General features: G+C 43.3%; 1 protein-coding gene across 1 annotated transcript in view; it reads right to left on the bottom strand.

Moving 5' to 3' along the window:
• Positions 1-19,577, bottom strand: part of LOC126284307 (RYamide receptor-like) — a 1,455,467-nt gene that overhangs the window by 83,571 nt on the left and 1,352,319 nt on the right. Inside the window, exon 9 of the mRNA XM_049983138.1 lies at positions 10,838-10,928. Coding sequence (XP_049839095.1) covers positions 10,838-10,928 — 91 coding nt within the window. The remainder of the gene's footprint in view (positions 1-10,837; positions 10,929-19,577) is intronic.

The raw sequence follows: 19,577 nt of genomic DNA, 5'->3' as shown, positions 1-19,577 counted from the left end.
AGCATTGAATGCGTGCTGTGGATGATGAAACCTTCCAACGGATGGTGGAACGTCAGTATGAACAGCTTCGCAAGGAACGCATGAAGACGAAGAGACGAGAGACGAAGCAAGAAGAGAAGAGTAGCAGTAGTTTTCAGTCAGTTTCGGTGCTGAAGACCGTCATGCAAGAAGAGACTACAGCATACACAGACGCACCAAGTCCGCCCCTGTAATGGAATAGCAAGCAGCAGCATCGGCGCCAGATGTTAAAAGGTATTGGAAGTCTGATTTTTACGAACACGAGTGACTCGTGAGGACGGGAAGGAGACGGCCTCACATCAGCAGTCACCTGTGAGCTGGGATGAAGATCTGACAGCCGAAGACTGGCAAGCGGAAGTCCGTCGTTCGAGTCCGGGGTACTGGCCTTCCAGCGCCGCGCCGCTCCGCTGGCCGACGCACAACACACGCGGCCGCTTAGAGAAGAGAAACACTGGGACGCCATATCCAAGGTATCACCATCCGATGCACGACTTCGCTCGCAATAATTAAACGGGCCACCTCGCGCTGCGCGTCTCTAGTCAGCTGGGCGAGACGGCGACACGAGATACACACCGCCACGCGTAATCAGACGCTGCCGCTGCCGCAGTAGAAGGCTACGCAAACGACACAGCTGCCGTTCTCCGAGCCAGAACATCGAGTAAGAACACAGTTGTACGAAACTTGCAATAAAAGTTATCTTCTGTAAAATGTTGTTTCATTCTACCTCATACCCGAGCCACGGAAGAACCCACCCTTCGCACATGTTGTTAAGGAAGAAAAATTAATTAATTTAGGATTTTCACCCTGACATAATGCTTTAGAATTAAATGCCCATTGCAGTAATGCTCAGACTGACAACGACTAGCATCAAAAGAGAAAACCCAGTTACATTTAGTAGCAGAAGCGCTACAATTAGTACCAGAACTGATCCATTAGTAAAATATTCAACAGTCGTTAGTGTCCGTTAAATAAAATGGAAAATGTCCTTTAAACAATTCGTACAATTTGCGCGACAGTATTAGAAGAACAATGACACAAAGTTTCTTAGTTATCGCCAAACTAAACAAACTGAAGACAATGTTGAGATGCCCTCAGACAGCCCCCTTTCTTTGGCGAGGTGTTTTCTTCCCTTAACGCGCATCACGCAACTTCAGTGAAAGGCGCTACTAATGAATTCGATCTGCGAGACAAAGGATTCGTGTCACCCAATCAGATGCATGAACATGTCGACAATAACACACTGACGGAAAAAAATCGCAGTACCAAAAAGCAGATGTGTGACATAAACTTAGGTTGGTAGGCGTATATCTACGTCTGAAAGATGACTTCTATTCACATTTCGCACCAGTCGTCTAAGAGTGGCGCTATTGGTGAAACTATGAGGATGCAAATCAGGTTTCCTTTAAATACGCGTTGTACCTGTCGTGAACGTTAGTTGCATTTGGGATTGGACGTTGTGAGTCGATGTGAGTCAAGAATGCGTTATGCCGACGAAGACGCCATTATCAGCACGTTTCTGAGGTCGTATGATGGTTCCTTTTGCAATGTTGTAGAAGAAGCTGGTAGGAATGTAGCTAACGTACATGAATGTTAGCAGCGGTGGTAACAAGAAGACACAGTCGCAAGATGACCGGTATCCAATCAGCTACATGGCGTTATCGAGTGGGAAGTCCATCGTGTTCAGTGTATGGCTCTGGCGCATTATAATGCACCTGCAGCAGCAATTTGAGCAGTAGTTGGCACCACAGTCACACAAAGAACTGTTTCATATCGGTTATTTCAGGGAAAGCACCGCGTAGCGAACATTCCGCTAACGCTAAACCACCACCATTTGCGACTTATTGGTGTCAAGAGGGAGTACACTGGAAATCAGGGTAGAAGTATGCTGTTTCCTGATAAAAGATGGCTCGGTGCCAGTGATAGCCATGTGTTGGTTAGGAGGAGCCAGTTGAGGGCCTGCAACCAAACCGTCTGCGTATTTTCCAATAAGATAACACTCGACCAATACCGCTATTGTAGCCCAACACGCTCTACAGATTGTTGATATGTTGCCTTTGCCTGCTCGATCACCAGATCTGTCTCCAATCTAGCACACATGGGACGTCATCGGACTACACTTCAGTGACATCCAAGGACAGCATTAACCGTTCCTGTATTGACAGGCCAAGTGCTACAGGCATGATACTACATCCCACAAACTAACATCCGGCATTTGTACAACACTAAGCATTTACGTTTGCATGCTTGTATTCAACATTCTCTCGCTTCCACAGGTCATTAATGTACCAGTACTTCACATCTGCAACAGCTTATCTTGCATTTACATTAAACTGTGGTCTTGCAATGGTAATCAGTTAAATATGTTACCTAGACAAATGTATTCCAGAAATTTCATTGCTCTCTATTAATTAATCTTTGGCGTTGCGATTTTTTTTACGTCAATGTTATACAAAACTCCAGGGGGAAATCCTGCGTTGTGAGAGTCGTCACTGTTAGGTGTCATGAGAGACATTTCACTTTTAGACCTGATAAGCACATTTAAACCAGTGCTTGGTGGTCACTTGGTACTTTGATTTTGAGTAGACGCGAGTCTGTTAGAACGGCAGCCAACAGGCAGCTGGCCTGGTCCAACTTCGGAGAACAGCAGATGCTTTCTTTGCACACACAATAAGTCAGTGCCCATTTACCACCTGCCTACTGCTATGTACAGCATCTCAGTACCGGCACACCGCTAGGTAACCTCGGAGCACTGTGTGGTAATAAAAAGGCATAAAGTACACGTCTTAAAATCTGTCTGTCAGTGTTGCATTTGTATGCAACACTTTAATAACTGAAGCCCAGGAAAAGCGCTACTGGTATTTTCAATAGTAATATGTGCATATGATCATTTTACCACCCGGACGTTGTGGCCGAGCGGTTCTAGGCACTTCAGTCTGGAACCGCGTTGCTGCTACGCTCGCAGGTTCGAATACTGCCTCGGGCATGGATGTATGTGATGTCCTTAGGTTAGTTAGGTTTAAGTAGATCGAAGTCTAGGGGACTGACGACTTCAGATGTTAAGTCCCATAGTGCTCAGAGCCATTTGAGCCATTTTTACGTTTTGCTTTTTTAGCGTCCCGTACTTCAGTCGCTATAAACGGAACCGTTACAATATTACTCTGTTGTCCGTCTGTCTGTCCGACTGTTAAGAACTCTTTTTCTCAGGAAGTATCAAGTACAAATTTATGTCACATACAATGGTCTACGGTCGTTTGGGGGTATAAAAGGATTCTAAGTAAATGCAGTCAGAAGATACGACCATTTATTTCAGATACTTTGATACTCACAAACCAAGTCATCAAAATCTATAGCGCACTTCCCGTTGACCTGGAATCATGAAATGTGGAAGGAAGTAAGGTTTCACAGTACACGTAAAGGAGAAAATCCGGAAATTCTTAATTTGTAATTACGTCACGCGAAAAATACTTTTTTATAGTTTGTATATCTGACTGTCTGTCTGTCCGCCTGTTAAAACTACTTTTTCTCAGGAACGAATTGCTGTTGTTGTGGTCTTCAGTCCAGAGATTGGTTTGGTGCAGCTCTCCATGCCACTCTATCCTGTGCAAGCCTCTTCACCTCCGACTAACTACTGCAACCTACATCATTCTGAATCTGCTTTATGTATTCATCCCTTGGTGTTCCTCGACGATTTTTACCCTCCACGATGCCCTCCAATAGTAAATTGGTGAACCCGTGATGCCTCAAGACATGTCCTATAGCCCGATCCCTTCTTCTAGTCAAGTCGCGCCACAAATTCCTCTTCTCTCCAATTCTATTCAGTCAAGAAATTTCTCTTCGGCAAAAACGCTTCCCTTGCCATGGCCAGTCTACATTTTATATCCTCTCTACTTCGACAATATCAGTTATTTTCCTTTGCAGAGAGCAAAACTCATTTGCTACATTAAGTGTCTCATTTCCTAACCTAATTCCTTTAGCATCACCTGATTTAATTCGACTACATTCCATTATCCTCGTTTTGCTTTTGTTGATGTTCATCCGGGTGGGTATATCAAATTCAAATTTGTCACGTACCAATGTCTATAGTCTCTTGTCAGGGTAAAAAATGTAAGCTTCTAAGCCAAGGCAATAAAAGATTATATTATGTCATATATTATGGTACTAATAAACTCACACATCAAAACCTACACAGTTCTTTCACTGTGTTGTCCGTCTATCTGTCTACCCGATGGTTAAAAACCCTTTTTCCCAGGGACGGGTACACAAATTAAGCTGAATTTTGTGTCACATACTGCGGTCTATGGACCTTTATTGGTGTATGAAAGTTAAGCTTCTAAGTCAGCGCAATCAAAAGATACGGCCATTTATGTCAAGTATTTTGATTCTTGCAAACTCTCTGACCAAAACTACAGGGAACTCCCCGTTGGTCTAGAATCATGAAATTTGGTAAGAAGCAAGGTTTCACATTACAATAAAAGAAAAAAATCCGGAAATTGTAAATTTTTTATTATATTATATGAAATGAAAAAACTGTCATTTGTTATCAGACTGTCTGTCCCTCTGTTAAGACCTCTTTCCCCAGGAACGAGTAAACGTATCAACTTCAGATTTATACTGCTTAGTAAAGTATAGAATCCCTTGACGGTGCAAAAATTTTAAGCTTCTAAGCCAATGAAATCAAAAGATATTGTCGTTTATGTCACATATTCTGATAGTCGCAAATTTACTCATCAAAATGTATGTTGTACCTCTCCGTTGACCTGGAGTCATGAAATTTGGCAAGAAGCAAGATTTCACAATATAAGTACAGGAATGAATCCGAAAATTGTTAACTTGTAATTATGTGACACGAAATTTTTTTTGTCATTCGTTATCCGAGAGTCTGCTTGTCTGTCTGTGAAGAACCTTTTTTCTCAAGAATTACCATAGCAAACGGGAAATTACATAAAAATTTAAACTTAAAATGAAAACACTCTCGAAAATATTGGAATTCTGCGGTCCAATATAGTACCCGTATCGACAGCGATTACAGGCAAAACTCGTCGAGATTCTCGATTACCGTGATGGATGAACTATCTATATACATAATTAAGTTTGTACAGAATCCTCAGAAAGAGAGTCGTATTTATATCTATAAATGAAAAAAGGTTTTTTTAAAAAAATTGTGTGCTGCCTCTTAAAAGATCATGTGTTAAAGCTGTTCCGAGTTTAATCTTTTACAGTGCTTGTTGTATTTTAAATACTCAGGTCTTAAACTGCATAATTACTTCAAAAATTGTGTGAAAGGGCCTTATGAGATTCTTTTTTGCTGTGTTAGCTGTAATTCATCTTGATTGTAGCTTGTAGGTATGTGGATTTAAATTTTACCCTGTGTGTGTTTGTAGGATAGCTAATCTATGCTGAATGAAGCGTCGAGCGATGACTGGTTTACGTTCAAGCTGGTCACCTTACGTCAATGCCTGATTTATCACCACACTGAACTAAACTCCGTCTGAACGTGCCTGGGAAGGCCCAACGGCACCGACCGGCCGCCGTGTCATCCTCAGCCCACAGGCGTCACTGGATCCGGATATGGAGGGGCATGTGGTCAGCACACCGCTCTCCCGGGCGTATGTCAATGTACGAGACCAGAGCCGCTACTTCCCAATCAAGTAGGTCCTCAGTTTGCCTCACAAGTGCTAGTCCAGCCAGATAGGGCTTAACTATGGAGATCTGAGGGGAACCAGTGTTACCACTGTGGCAAGGCCGTTGGCTGATTAACCGCCAGTTATGATTATATCCGCTCCCTACATCAGGTTTTAATACTAGCAGTCTTTTCATTTTAAAAATTTTATTAATATTGTTTTCTCACTTTTTATTGTTCTCAAAGTTATATGCATCAAATTTTAAAATATTTTTTAAAAGTTAATAAATGTATTGGTTTTAGCTCTGTTGTATCCGCCTGATAGTCGATTCCTCCGCACACCAGGCAGGCCGTGCGGGTAGCCGCCCCACCAGGAAGACGTGCGTAAACGGCTCCCTTCTTCTTCGTCTTCTTCTTGCGTAACGGCCTCTGTAGGACCACGGGTATCCCCTTCGTGGACTGCATTTTCCTCTTCTTCTCCCAGAACCTCTTCATTCTTTCTCTTCTTCTCTCTCGCTCTTCTTCCGAGATCTCCAGTTTCCGTTTCTCCTGTCGGCTCCACTAGTGACACTATAATCTTTTCCTGTTTCCTCTCTGCCAGTGATCTGCGGCATATTGGTTGGAGTATATTTGTTCCTCCAACCAGTCCTTCCGAAGTTCAACAACCCACTTGGTTCCTGTCTTTCCCCTTGTCCTCCCTGTTGTTCCCCACACTCTCTCCGTCATTCTGTCCACACTCATCCTAACTTAATGCCCAGCAAACCTTGCCCTTTTGAGTCTGATTATCCCGGATATTTCATGTTCCGGTACAATTCTTCCCTAGATCTTCGCATCCACCTCTCTCCACCTTTTTTCGGACCCAGTATTTTTCTCAGTATTTTTCTCTCTTCTTTCTCTAATTGTTCTTCCCCATTTATTCCTTGTGTCATCGTCTCAGCAGCATATAATACTGCATTCCTCACCGTTGCCTTGTAGTGACTTATCTTTGCCTCTGTGGGTATATTCTTTTTATTGTATATCTCTTTCGTCATCCAGAAGGCTGACCTCATCTTAATCCTCTCTGTTATTCCCTCCTTGCTCCTGTTCCTTCCTGTTATAAATTCTCCCAGGTATTTAAATTAGTCCACCATTTACTCAGTGCCTTCCGGTGTTTCCCAGTCTGCAGTGGTATTTAATGTCTTTGTCTTATTATAGCCGACCCTCAGTCCTATCTTTCTGGCTACCTTACTTAAGTTGTCGAGTTGTGCCTTTGCGTCTTCTTCCGTCTCACTTACTATTGCTATGTCATCTGCAAAGGCTAGGCAGCCCACTTGAGCCCTGTTGTCCTTTTTGTCCCCCACATGGGTCTTCAGAATTCCCATTTCCTCGTTTATTCCTCTCCACTGCCTGATCAGTTCGTCCATTGCTATATTTAATAACAATGGTGACAACACATCTCCCTGTTTAACACCAGTCTTGATCTCAAATTCTTCTGAAGTGCTCCTCGGAAGGTCACCCTTGCTTTTGTGTTTGTCAGAATTTCCATTATTAGTTCTAGTGTAGTTCCATCAAGCCCTCTGTTCTTCAGGATCCTAACAAGAGTCTGTCTGTCGATGGCGTCATATGCCTTTGTGAAGTCCATGAAGGTTATTACAGGTGCCTGACGGATCACAATGAAACATCTCGCTGCTCAACTGGGCGTTTCTGAAGGCGTGATGTTGTTAGTTTCTATAGTAATTTTCCGTTTAAGATCATCTGTAGTACGAGGATAGCATACACATAAATAAAAATCGCACGATGTTAAGTCCAGGTACCTTGGGGGCAAAGGCCTCTACTGACAAGACGTCTTCAGGGACACGTTGGTGATGTGGGCCATACTTTGGTTGGATGTGAGAGTGGTTGCTCCATCTTCTTATAATGCTACATATAGATTCTCTGCATTTGTTAACTGTGCATAGAAACAGTCACATATTTCTAGATACCTGGCATTGTTTAAGGTGTAATTGAGAAAAAAATATGGAGCCAATAATGCGCATGCCGGACAATGCACGCCAAACACCTATCTTCTCCGAGTGGAGAGATTCTACACGCATAATATGAAGGTTTTCCTGTGACCAGTATTTGCAATTCCGGGACTTTACATAACCTGACGAATGAAACCAGGCGTCATTTGACATGAAGTAAAGCAAGGGGTTCGAGTAACAGTAACTGACGTTAACAGCCAGCTAGAATAATGATCTCTTTCTTCCTGAACCTTAAATTTCGACTCCAGCACCACACTCACACGACAGGCTTTTAATTTCATATACACTCCTGGAAATTGAAATAAGAACACCGTGAATTCATTGTCCCAGGTAGGGGAAACTTTATTGACACATTCCTGGGGTCAGATACATCACATGATCACACTGACAGAACCACAGGAACATAGACACAGGCAACAGAGTATGCACAATGTCGGCACTAGTACAGTATATATCCACCTTTCGCAGCAATGCAGGCTGCTATTCTCCCATGGAGACGATCGTAGAGATGCTGGATGTAGTCCTGTGGAACGGCTTGCCATGCCATTTCCACCTGGCGCCTCAGTTGGACCAGCGTTCGTGCTGGACGTGCAGACCGCGTGAGACGACGCTTCATCCAGTCCCAAACATGCTCAATGGGGGACAGATCCGGAGATCTTGCTGGCCAGGGTAGTTGACTTACACCTTCTAGAGCACGTTGGGTGGCACGGGATACATGCGGACGTGCATTGTCCTGTTGGAACAGCAAGTTCCCTTGCCGGTCTAGGAATGGTAGAACGATGGGTTCGATGACGGTTTGGATGTACCGTGCGCTATTCAGTGTTCCCTCGACGATCACCAGAGGTGTACGGCCAGTGTAGGAGATCGCTCCCCGCACCATGATGCCGGGTTTTGGCCCTGTGTGCCTCGGTCGTATGCAGTCCTGATTGTGGCGCTCACCTGCACGGCGCCAAACACGCATACGACCATCATTGGCACAAAGGCAGAAGCGACTCTCATCGCTGAAGACGACACGTCTCCATTCGTCCCTCCATTCACGCCTGTCGAGACACCACTGGAGGCGGGCTGCACGATGTTGGGGCGTGAGCGGAAGACGGCCTAACGGTGCGCGGGAACGTAGCCCAGCTTCATGGAGACGGTTGCGAATGGTCCTCACCGATACCCCAGGAGCAACAGTGTCCCTAATTTGCTGGGAAATGGCGGTGCGGTCCCCTACGGCACTGCGTAGGATCCTACGGTCTTGGCGTGCATCCGTGCGGCGCTGCGGTCCGGTCCCAGGTCGACGGGCACGTGCACCTTCCGCCGACCACTGGCGACAACATCGATGTACTGTGGAGACCTCACGCCCCACGTGTTGAGCAATTCGGCGGTACGTCCACCCGGCCTCCCGCATGCCCACTATACGCCCTCGCTCAAAGTCCGTCAACTGCACATACGGTTCACGTCCACGCTGTCGCGGCATGCTACCAGTGTTAAAGACTGCGATGGAGCTCCGTATGCCACGGCAAACTGGCTGACACTGACAGCGGCGGTGCACAAATGCTGCGCAGCTAGCGCCATTCGAGGGCCAACACCGCGGTTCCTGGTGTGTCCGCTGTGCCGTGCGTGTGATCATTGTTTGTACAGCCCTCTCGCAGTGTCCGGAGCAAATATGGTGGGTCTGACACACCGGTGTCAATGTGTTCTTTTTTCCATTTCCAGGAGTGTATTTTAGTACACGATGACACGATATACGAGTTACACCAACCAACTTGGGAAACCTCCTTACCAGCTTGCGGCGACTTCTTGTAAAATCCATGAAAATTCTGTCCATATTTTCAGGGGTCCTGGCTCTCCGTCATCTATTTCTCTGCTCATTCTGAACGGATCGCCGGCCGCGTGGTATAGCGGTTCTAGGTGCTCAGTCCGGAGCCGCGCGACTGCTACGGTCGCAGGTTGGAATCCTGCCTCGGGCATGGATGTGTGTGATGTCCTTAGGTTAGTTAGGTTTAAGTAGTTCTAGGGGACTGATGACCATAGATGTTAAGTCCCATAGTAATCAGAGCCATTTGAACCATTTGAACCATCTGATCAGAACCTACAGCCTTCCACTTCTTGCAAGATCTTGAATAATGTTGGTCGTGGGGAGTTTCCTATCAGGATACATTCCTGGATGGAGCCTGCCTTTATGTAACAATATCAATTCACTGTTATAATGCAAACTGTCCCATTCCTATAATAACTCAACAATACGAGCTTCTCACAACAAATGACGCACGAAAACAGAGGTGAACTCAACTTTCCGGTAAAATGCAATGTAGCCAACATTCGAAACAGTGTTGTTGCCACTTCACAAAGCAATTCAACTAGAAATTATTAACCGGTTCTTGAGGCTTACCGGTTTTATGTGGAACACCCATTATTGCTGTTGTATGAAGCTGCGTGGGTAATTCATCCAAGGACAATATAAGTGAGTTTCGTGTTCTAAATAAAGTTGTTCTTTTAAAGTGTCCTTAGGACGAGCATGTTTTAAACACCTTACCACTCACAGATCCATGCTAACTGCCATTTCAACACAATTTAACTAAACGAAGAGATCGATTGATGTGACGTGTTCGAAGGTAACAACAACTTCTCGATTTGATAAAGGAGCAAAATGTGAGGGGTAATAATTGTCGAGGGAGTCCAAGGCTAGTATTCAATAAGTAGGTTCAAGTGAGATGTAGATTGCACCAGTTATTTCAAAACGAAAAATACTGCACAGGGTAGATTAGCATGGAGAGCTGCATCAAGCCAGTCTTCTTACTGAAGACTACAGCAATGAAATAGACAGTCACAACTTTTGATTTACCATAGCTTTTAAGAGTAGATGTTTATGTTTGTATAAAATCGGAATGTATGACCAGTTATCTACGCAGAAATATGGCAACTTCTGTTATTATCTAATATCTGTATTTTTTCCTATGCTTATTTCATCAGCATTTCCGCCAATCAGTTGCAACTTGGTGATGGCCAGAGCCGAATACAGGTCCACAAAAAAGTCACTGTAGAACTTATAAAAGTGGCTTTTTCATGTTGTAATAATTATCACGTTCCTTGAAGTATCGGTAGCAAATTCAATTCACGTTATACTTTTGTGATTTCAGTGAATATATTTAGAGGAATAATTTAAGTAGACACACTTTAAATTTTATGTCTGTAAACGAATACGACTTACGTTGTAAATTCCGTAGATAAATGGGTTGTAGCAGCTGTTGCTCATGGCCAACCAGTCGCAACAAAACCAAATGATGTTGATGTAGTGATATCTGAAAAATAAGAAATTGTGGATTATCACGACAGTAGAAACTGTAAGTTAAAATAAGACAGTGTTCTACAACAAGTAAATCTACAAACATTTTTAGCTTTTATGGAATATCTGAAACTAATTGACATAGTAACAGAAATAACAGCTGGATAGTAGCGAAAATATACGCTATTTAAGTGGAATAATGCAGGTAATGAAAGGCTTGTCGAAGAAATCGAAGTTGATGATAAACATGTATCAAACAATGACTGATGCTGTTTTAATAAATGAAATAGTGTCACAAGGGCATATAAGAGTATATACTTAATATCTCTAATAATGATATTAATTGGAATTGGGTGACTCATATACACAACGATATTATAATATCAAAACCAGTATAACAGTAAATCCATAAACTGAAATAAGGATAAAAATAAATAAAACCCACTGAGGATTCCGTAACAATGCTGGATATGTTTGGGTCTATACAGGAAAAAATGTTTTGCATAACAGGTGGATCTTGCATCCAGTAATCAAAAACAGTATTTTACATATTGTACATAATACTGAAAGGAAATTATGATTCACAAAGTGTACTTCGGTACTTCTGTTTCCAACAATTTGTTTTTGATTTTCGTAAAACTAAGACAAAAGTGGTGGCCCCGTGGGTTAACGAATGGGTATAAATTAAAACCACTAGGGGCATTATGATTTTGGAACAAGTATTACATGTCATTTATTTGGTACATCTGACTGGGTGCATTTGGAAATATTTAGGGCAACGTTCACAACGCACTGAAAAGTAAGACCAGACGGTAAGAAAGGTATATTTTTATACCATAATGAATCCCCCCAGCGCTTCTTCTTGCCAACGAATGCAGTGTGGCTATAAAACGTATTTATCAAATGCAAAGAATAATGTCTGGGAAGAACTGGTCGTTACATAGCAAAGGGAACTCTGCGCTAAGTGGTACTTGTGGAGGCAATCCGATATAGACAACACTACACGGTACCGTGTGAGTGCGGGAAAAATTACACTGGCCAAACTATTCGTACCGTAAACGACAGGTGTATTGAAAATTATCACCATGCGCGATTATTACAGCCAGATAAATCTGCGGTGGCTGAACCTTGACTTTCAGAGGGACACAGGACGCTATACAATGAGACGCAAGTAGCTGCAAATGCTTCGCGGTACTGGGATTGTGTTTTAAAAGAATCTGTCGAAATCAGACTCGCAGACTAGCAGATATAATCGTGATAATGGATACCCGCTAAGTAAAACGTGGAATCCTGTTTTATCAGATATGAAGAAGCAACGGCATCTGAATCGGCCGGCTATGAATAATCATTTCTAACGATGTATCGTTTTCAACAGTATTCACCACCAGAGGCGCTGCGACTCTCTTTGGGCTAGGGAGCACCAGTAATGATTGAGTGCGTGCGCACTTTAATTAGCGCATGCGTTGTTGTACTTCCGATGTATATAAAGGTGCAGTCATTTGCGAGTGAAATCATTTATCGGCGAGAGCAGCGTAGCTTTTCTCACCTGATGATGGCGATCATGTGGATCACGGAAATATGGTGTTCAGATGACAGTTTGATCAAGCTGGAAACGCGACAAGAATTTGAAACACTACATGGTATATGACGCGCGACGGTCCTCGTTAGTATTAACTTTAATACAGGATGTAGAAAAGATATAAGACGACCTAGGAAGTCACCAGTAGACTATCTGTGTAAATGAAGAGGATAAACAAGCATCAGCTCTTTCTACTGAGTTACGGTGCACTCGAGCACTTTTTTGAGTAACCGTAAGAAAGACTGCAACCTCGTACGGAACATTGCGCCTTGCGAGTATGTCCATCAAAAACTGTGGACTAGGGGTCTGGAATTATGGTTTCATTTAGGTGAACTACACTACTGGCCGTTAAAATTGCTACACCACGAAGATGACGTGCTACAGACGCGAAATTCAACAGACAGGAAGAAGATGCTTTGATATGCAAATGATTAGCTTTCCAGAGCATTCAAAGAAGGTTGGCGCCGGTGGCGACACCTACAACGTGCTGACATGAGGAACGTTTCCAACCGATTTCTCATACACAAACAGCAGTTGACCGGCGTTGCCTGGTGAAAGGTTGTTGTGATGCCTCGTGTAAGGAGGAGAAATGCGTACCGTCACGTTTCCGACTTTGATAAAGGTCGGATTGTAGCCTATCGTGATTGCGGTTCATCATATCTCGACATTGCTGCTCGCGTTGGTTGTGATCCAATGACTGTTAGCAGAATATGGAATCGGTGGGTTCAAGAGGGTAATACGGAACGACGTGCTGGATCCCAACGGCCTCGTATCACTAGCAGTCGAGATGACTGGCATCTTATACGCATGGCTGTAACGGATCGTGCAGCCACGCCTCGATCCCTGAGTCAACACATGGGGACGTTTGCAAGACAACAACCATCTGCACGAACACTTCGACGACGTTTGCAGCAGCATAGACTATCAGCTCGGAGACCATGGCTGGGGTTACCCTTGACAGGAGGGCCTGCGTTGGTGTACTCAACGACGAACCTGGGTGCACGAACGGCAAACCGTCACTTTTTCGGACTAATCCAGGTTCTGTTTACAGCATCCTTATGGTCGCATCCGTGTTTGGCGACATCGCGGTGAACGCACATTGGAAGCGTTATTCGTCATCGCCGCACTGGCGTATCACCGGGTGTGATGTCAAGGGGTGCCATTGGTTACACGTCTCGGTCACCTCTTGTTCGCAATGACGGCACTTTGAACAGTGGACGTTACATTTCAGATGTGTTACGACCCGTGGCTCTACCCTCCATTCGATCCCTGCGAAACCCTACATTTCAGCAGGATGTTGGAGGTCCTGTACAGGCCATTCTGGATACAGAAAATTTTCGACTGCTTCCCTGGCCAGCACATTCTGCAGAAATCTCACCAACTGAAAACGTCTGGTCAATGGTGGCCGAGCAACTGGCTCGTCACAATACGCCAGTCACTACTCTGGATGAACTGTGGTATCGTGTTGAAGCTGCATGGGCAGCTGTACCTGTACACGCTATCCAAGCTCTGTTTGACTCAATGTCTAGGCGTATCAAAGCCGTCATTACGGCCAGAGGTGGTTGTTCTGGGTACTGATTATCAGGATCTATGCACCCAAATTGCGTGAAAATGAAATCACATGCCAGTTCTAGTATAATATATTTGTCCAATGAATACCCGTTATCATCTGCATTTCTTCTTGGTGTAGCAGTTTTAATGGCCAGTAGTGTAGATGTAACTCCTAAAAGTATTGCTAGCGGTGAAAATAGCGGAACTTAAAATGTGGTGACACCATACAAAAAATAAACATGTGTAACAATATAATTTATGTCTTCTAATGGCCTCACGTATGCATGAAAGATATTAAATAAAAAAATATATCTGAGGTTTTACCAACGTGATTTATGATATATTTGTAGATACGTGTCGAAATACGTATGGTATACGAAAAAAATATGAAGAGTAGATACTGCAGCAGCTGTAAAGGTACTGTGATTTTGTAGTTCCTACAGTTCTGTGACCTGCGTTCAATAAGCAATACAACACATTTTTTTTTCTGAAGCAGGTTGGTTTTATTCAGGATTCCAACGCACCATAAAATTCCCCATACATTTGGCTACAAAACCGTATTTTGCAACGTAATCTACATCGAATGCGATGGCCTTACCCCACACCATCTAACTGGGAGAGCATGTATGCCCGCCTCGAGATGACTCGGTTTTTGTGTTGTCCTCATAATTTCATCATCATCATGAAAGTGACGAGATTGAACTGAGAAAAGGTTGGGAATTTGTACTGGTGCTGATAACCACGCAGTTGAGCGCCCAACAAACCAATCATCATCATCATCATCATGTATGCCCGCATGGTACCACTCAACAGCCTCAATAACCTCTCCATTATGAAAGTACTTCTTCGTGCGGTGTGCAATCTTCATTGGACCAAACAGCTGGAAGTTGGAAGGTGTGATATGCGGGCTGTAGGGTGGATGAAGAAGAAGAATCCAATGAAGTATTGTGTGCTCCTCTCGACTTCTTCGTGCGGTGTGAAATCTTCATTGGACCAAACAGCTGGAAGTTGGAAGGTGTGATATGCGGGCTGTAGGGTGGATGAAGAAGAAGAATCCAATGAAGTATTGTGTGCTCCTCTCGACCGCGCAGACTTTAGCGAGGTCTTGCGTTAGCACGGAGAAGGAGGAGTTCGTTTGCATTTTTGTGGCGACGAACACACTGAAATCTTTTCACTTCCTGACTGTAGCACAAAACAGTTCAGCGTTGATCATTGTACAGGAGGGAGGACACCAAACAGACCTTTGCCATGATTTTTCCGGCTCAGGATGCGGCTTTGAGCTTTTTCTTCAGAGGAGTTGGCTGTTTTGTTTCCGGTTCGAAGTGATGGACTCATTTTTCATCGCTGTGACGATGTTCGACAAAAAATTCTCACTGTCAGCCTTGTACCGCGAAACAATTCCGCATATATGATCCTTCGTTGCTGTTTATGGTCTGCTGCTAGGCGGCGAGAAACCTAGTTTAGTACCGGAACTGGTGTATGTGTGTGCCAGCGCCACTGACAGAGACGTCCAATACTCGTGCAACGAGGTGTCTGAGTGTGATCCGTCGGTCACCTCAAATAAGTGTGTCCACACGTTCCAACATTGCAGGAGTCACAGCTGTGTGCGACCGGTCGGCACACGGGAGATCGGACAGGTTTGCGTGAACTTGTTGTGGTGATGACAGGCGCTTCACCCAACGACTAACCGTCCTTTTGTTCACGGCAAGGTCCCCATAGATATTCTGCAAGCGCATATCAATCTGTGATGCTCTGGTTTTGCGTCGAAAGAAACTCAGTGACAGCTCTCTGCTTGGAACGCACCTCCGCCACAGATGTCATTTTTAAGGCTACGTGTTGCGCCGCCACCTATTGAAACTTCATAAAACGGCAGAGGCTGGAGTGGGAATATTCCAAGATGTTCCACAACAAATTCAGAATTTTTTCAACCGAAATTGGCTGAGAAAAAATATGTGGTGCATTACTTATTGAACTCCCCTCCTATTTATGTATGAACTACAGACATGCATAATACCGTGCTGACTGTTACGTATTCCTGAGCAGCCAATTTTGTTTAGTTAGTGCTTAATTTTCAGATATGTGCATAAGATACTTGTATAATGACAATAGTAATATTTTGAAGAAGCCACCCTGTGTTGACTGTCATCAAATTTTACGAATAAACAACAAACCTAGGGTTTGTGTTGTTTCACTTTTTTAATTAAAGAATAAAGTCGTATGTCATAGTATATGGAATAAGACAACCACCTAAATGTGAGACATACTACAGAAAATTTATTTAGAATGTTCTGTTTTAAGTCAAAATGATTAGTGTACATGATTACGATAAGTGCCCTAATTGTTCATGTCTTCCTTACTTCTGGCAGAGAGGGCTGAAGAGAGACACGTTAAGTAGTCAGGTAAGCACATGACACCACCAGCAACATCACGAAATGCAATTGTGGTAATGAAATATGAGAAATGTTTTTTTGTTTGGAGCAATCATCAGTTTAAAGTCGACCTACAGAGGTAATCAGCTCTGAAATATTTGTTGCGAATTATAACCTCGGAACACTCTAGAAAAAGGTTTTATTTCTCTTAACGGTATTTGTGCACGGCTAAAAGAATTGAGGAAAGCTAGAATGAAATATCCACAATCTCTGTCAGGGTAATTTTATTCACATGACGAATTTAGAGGTTTTAAATTGTATAATGTTTCGTCTGTAGGCAAAAATCAGACATCGATCTGATACAGTGCAGGTGGTCGTGCTGGTGAACCATTTACACAAGTCCATACACCGGAAAGAATGATACTTCTATCATTTGAAACGTCTCTGTGAAGTCGTTTCATTAGACGCTTGTCGAATTCGGTACAACGTATTCACTTTACTACCTGATTTTAGCTCAATCCATGAACTCTTCCAGAAAGATTGAGCACTCAAATAAGGTCTGTTGAATATTATATGTTTGTTTTAATGTGGGGTTTCGGTTTTGTTTTGTGAGAAACGCTGAGTTGGTCATCGTCTGCTGGGAGCTGCAGAAAGCAAGGAAGTTATGAAATACGCTGGCGCAAAAAAAATCGCAACACTAATGAGGAATTGTGCGACATAAACGAAAATTGGTAGGCCTGTTTCTACATCTGAAAACTAATGTGCTATTCAAATTACGCGCAAGTCACATAAGTGTGACGCTACTAGCGCCACTATGAGGATGCAATTCAGGTTTTCTTTAAATACACGCCGTAACGGTCGTGAGCATTAATTACCTTTGAGATTGGACGTGATGAGTTGATGTTACACAAGAATGCCTTTTAGGTGACAAAGATGTCTTTATCAGAGCCTCACTGCGTTTGAACCAAGTCGTGCAACAAGGTTACGAGAAGCTGGATGTTTCTTCTATGATACTGCAGAAAGACCTGGCAGTGATGTAGCCATTGCACATGACTGTTGGCAGCGGTGGTCTCAAGATGAGCGGTCTCCGGTCAGCTACATGGCATTACCGAGATGGAAAACCAGCGTCTTCGGCATATGATTCTGGCGCATTGTACTGCATCTGCAGCAGCAATTTGAGTAGTAGTTGGCTCCACAGCGACACAAGGACATGTTAAAAATCGGTTACTTCAGGGGTAGATCGGAACCAGACGCCCCTTACCGTGCATTCTGCTGACCCCAGAACCACCGCCATTTGTGATTTCAGTGGTGTCAAGCGAGAGTACATTGCAGGGCATGGTGGAGGTCTGTTGTGTCTTCTGATGAAAGTTGGTTCTACTTCGATGCCAGGGATCGGCACGTTTTGCTTAAAGGAGGTCAGATGAGGGCCTGCAGTCAGCTTGTTTGCATGCTAGACACTCTGGACATACAACTCGAGCTATGGTGTGTAGTGTGTGGTTATCCCATGGACCCTTACTGCAAATTGTATGGCAGTCCTTTGATTCGGCCTGTTGAGCTACAACTCAAGACTGGCATTCCAGGGGGTGTTTTCCAAAAGAATAACGTTCGCCCAGGTACCGCTGTTGCAACAAAACATGCTCTACACTGCGTCGGCATGTTATCTTCGCCTGCTCGATCAGAAGAACTGTCTCCAATCGAGCACATATGGCTCATCATCGGATGACCCAGCGTCACCCACAAATAATATTAACTGCCTTTGTATTGACCGATCAAGTGCAACATGCATAATTCTCCATCCTATAAACTGACATCCCACACATGTAAAAAACAAAGCATGCACATTTGCATGTTTGATTTCAATATTCTGGTGGTTACGCCGGTTATTAATGCACCAGTATTTCGTGTTTGCAATGGCTTATCTTGCACTTATATTAACCAACAGTGTTAATCATCTTAAACATGTCACCTTAACAAATGTATTCCAAAAGTTTCATTACTCTATATTTTTGTTGCTGAGATTTTTTTCCGTCAGCGTATTTTGAAGGAGAAAGACAACACGGATAAATTTAAATCATGTTCAGTCATGGATTAAGTTTAAGACTTCTTAGGCGCGTTTTTGATTCCTTTTTGTGCCCACTAGTTGTCCTCAGAAGAGAACAAATGCCGCTCACAGGGTGCAGTATTCGTCGGTAGACAGACGAAGTTGGTTTATATGTGAGGGCGAGGAACATAGAGCCCCTCGTATCTGCAGACATTATAACCGGCATCTGATGAATGGAGAAGAAAAAATAACCGTAACAGTGGACAGATGCTAAGCACACACCACCATTTGAGCATAGTGGAAGGAAAAACCGAAAGGTTATAGACTCAAGGCACGATGAAGAATACTTTGCACAGATTCCAACTATAGAAAACACTACAACTAGGCCAGATGACCAAATATTATGCGCAAAGTGAAATCGTCATCTCGAGTAGAAACTCTAAAGTACACTGTCACTCACATAAACAGAGGAAACCTCGAAGACCATGTTATGAATCAAGATATTTGATGATGATGATTTATCAGAGATGGTGTCGTAGAGTATTTCCCTTTTGCGATGCTGCGACTGATTCTGGTGGTTGAAACTCGTGCTCTACGTATCCATGACGCAACGTTCGAAATTCCTGTTAGTCACAGAGGTCTCTAATTTTGCCCCACAGCTTATCATGGTTATGCCATTGCAGCAACAAACAATAGCGTGAAGGAAACTGTGTTTGAGAACACAGTATTTTTCACATTTTTTTTTATAAAAATGGGTATCGAAACAAGAAGTACATTCGTTCTGTCCAAAGGACTTCGATAAACATGATTTAACATGCATTTGAGTAAGTAAATTATAAAACTTTTTTGTTAATTCATAACTGTAATAATTATGAATAACATTATTGTAAACGCTTCTGCAATGGATTCACACAGGTGCAAAAACGTATTGATAATTTCAGGGTAGAAGAGGAAGGATGGTGGTTAATAAACGATGAACGGTAATTACGAGAAAAGAGTCAATTATCTAATTCCCAGAACTCCTGAAGATAGACGTTGACTGTGGATATTGTATGACAGAGACAGTTCCTTTGACTGTTCAGAGACGTCACTAAACGCGCCCAAAGATGTAAGCAGCCATGCATG

This window comes from Schistocerca gregaria, chromosome 8 (assembly GCF_023897955.1).
Source record: "Schistocerca gregaria isolate iqSchGreg1 chromosome 8, iqSchGreg1.2, whole genome shotgun sequence".
Taxonomy (NCBI): domain Eukaryota; kingdom Metazoa; phylum Arthropoda; class Insecta; order Orthoptera; family Acrididae; genus Schistocerca; species Schistocerca gregaria.
Note: the sequence above shows the minus strand (reverse complement) of the source record. Positions and strands in the feature narration are given on the sequence as shown.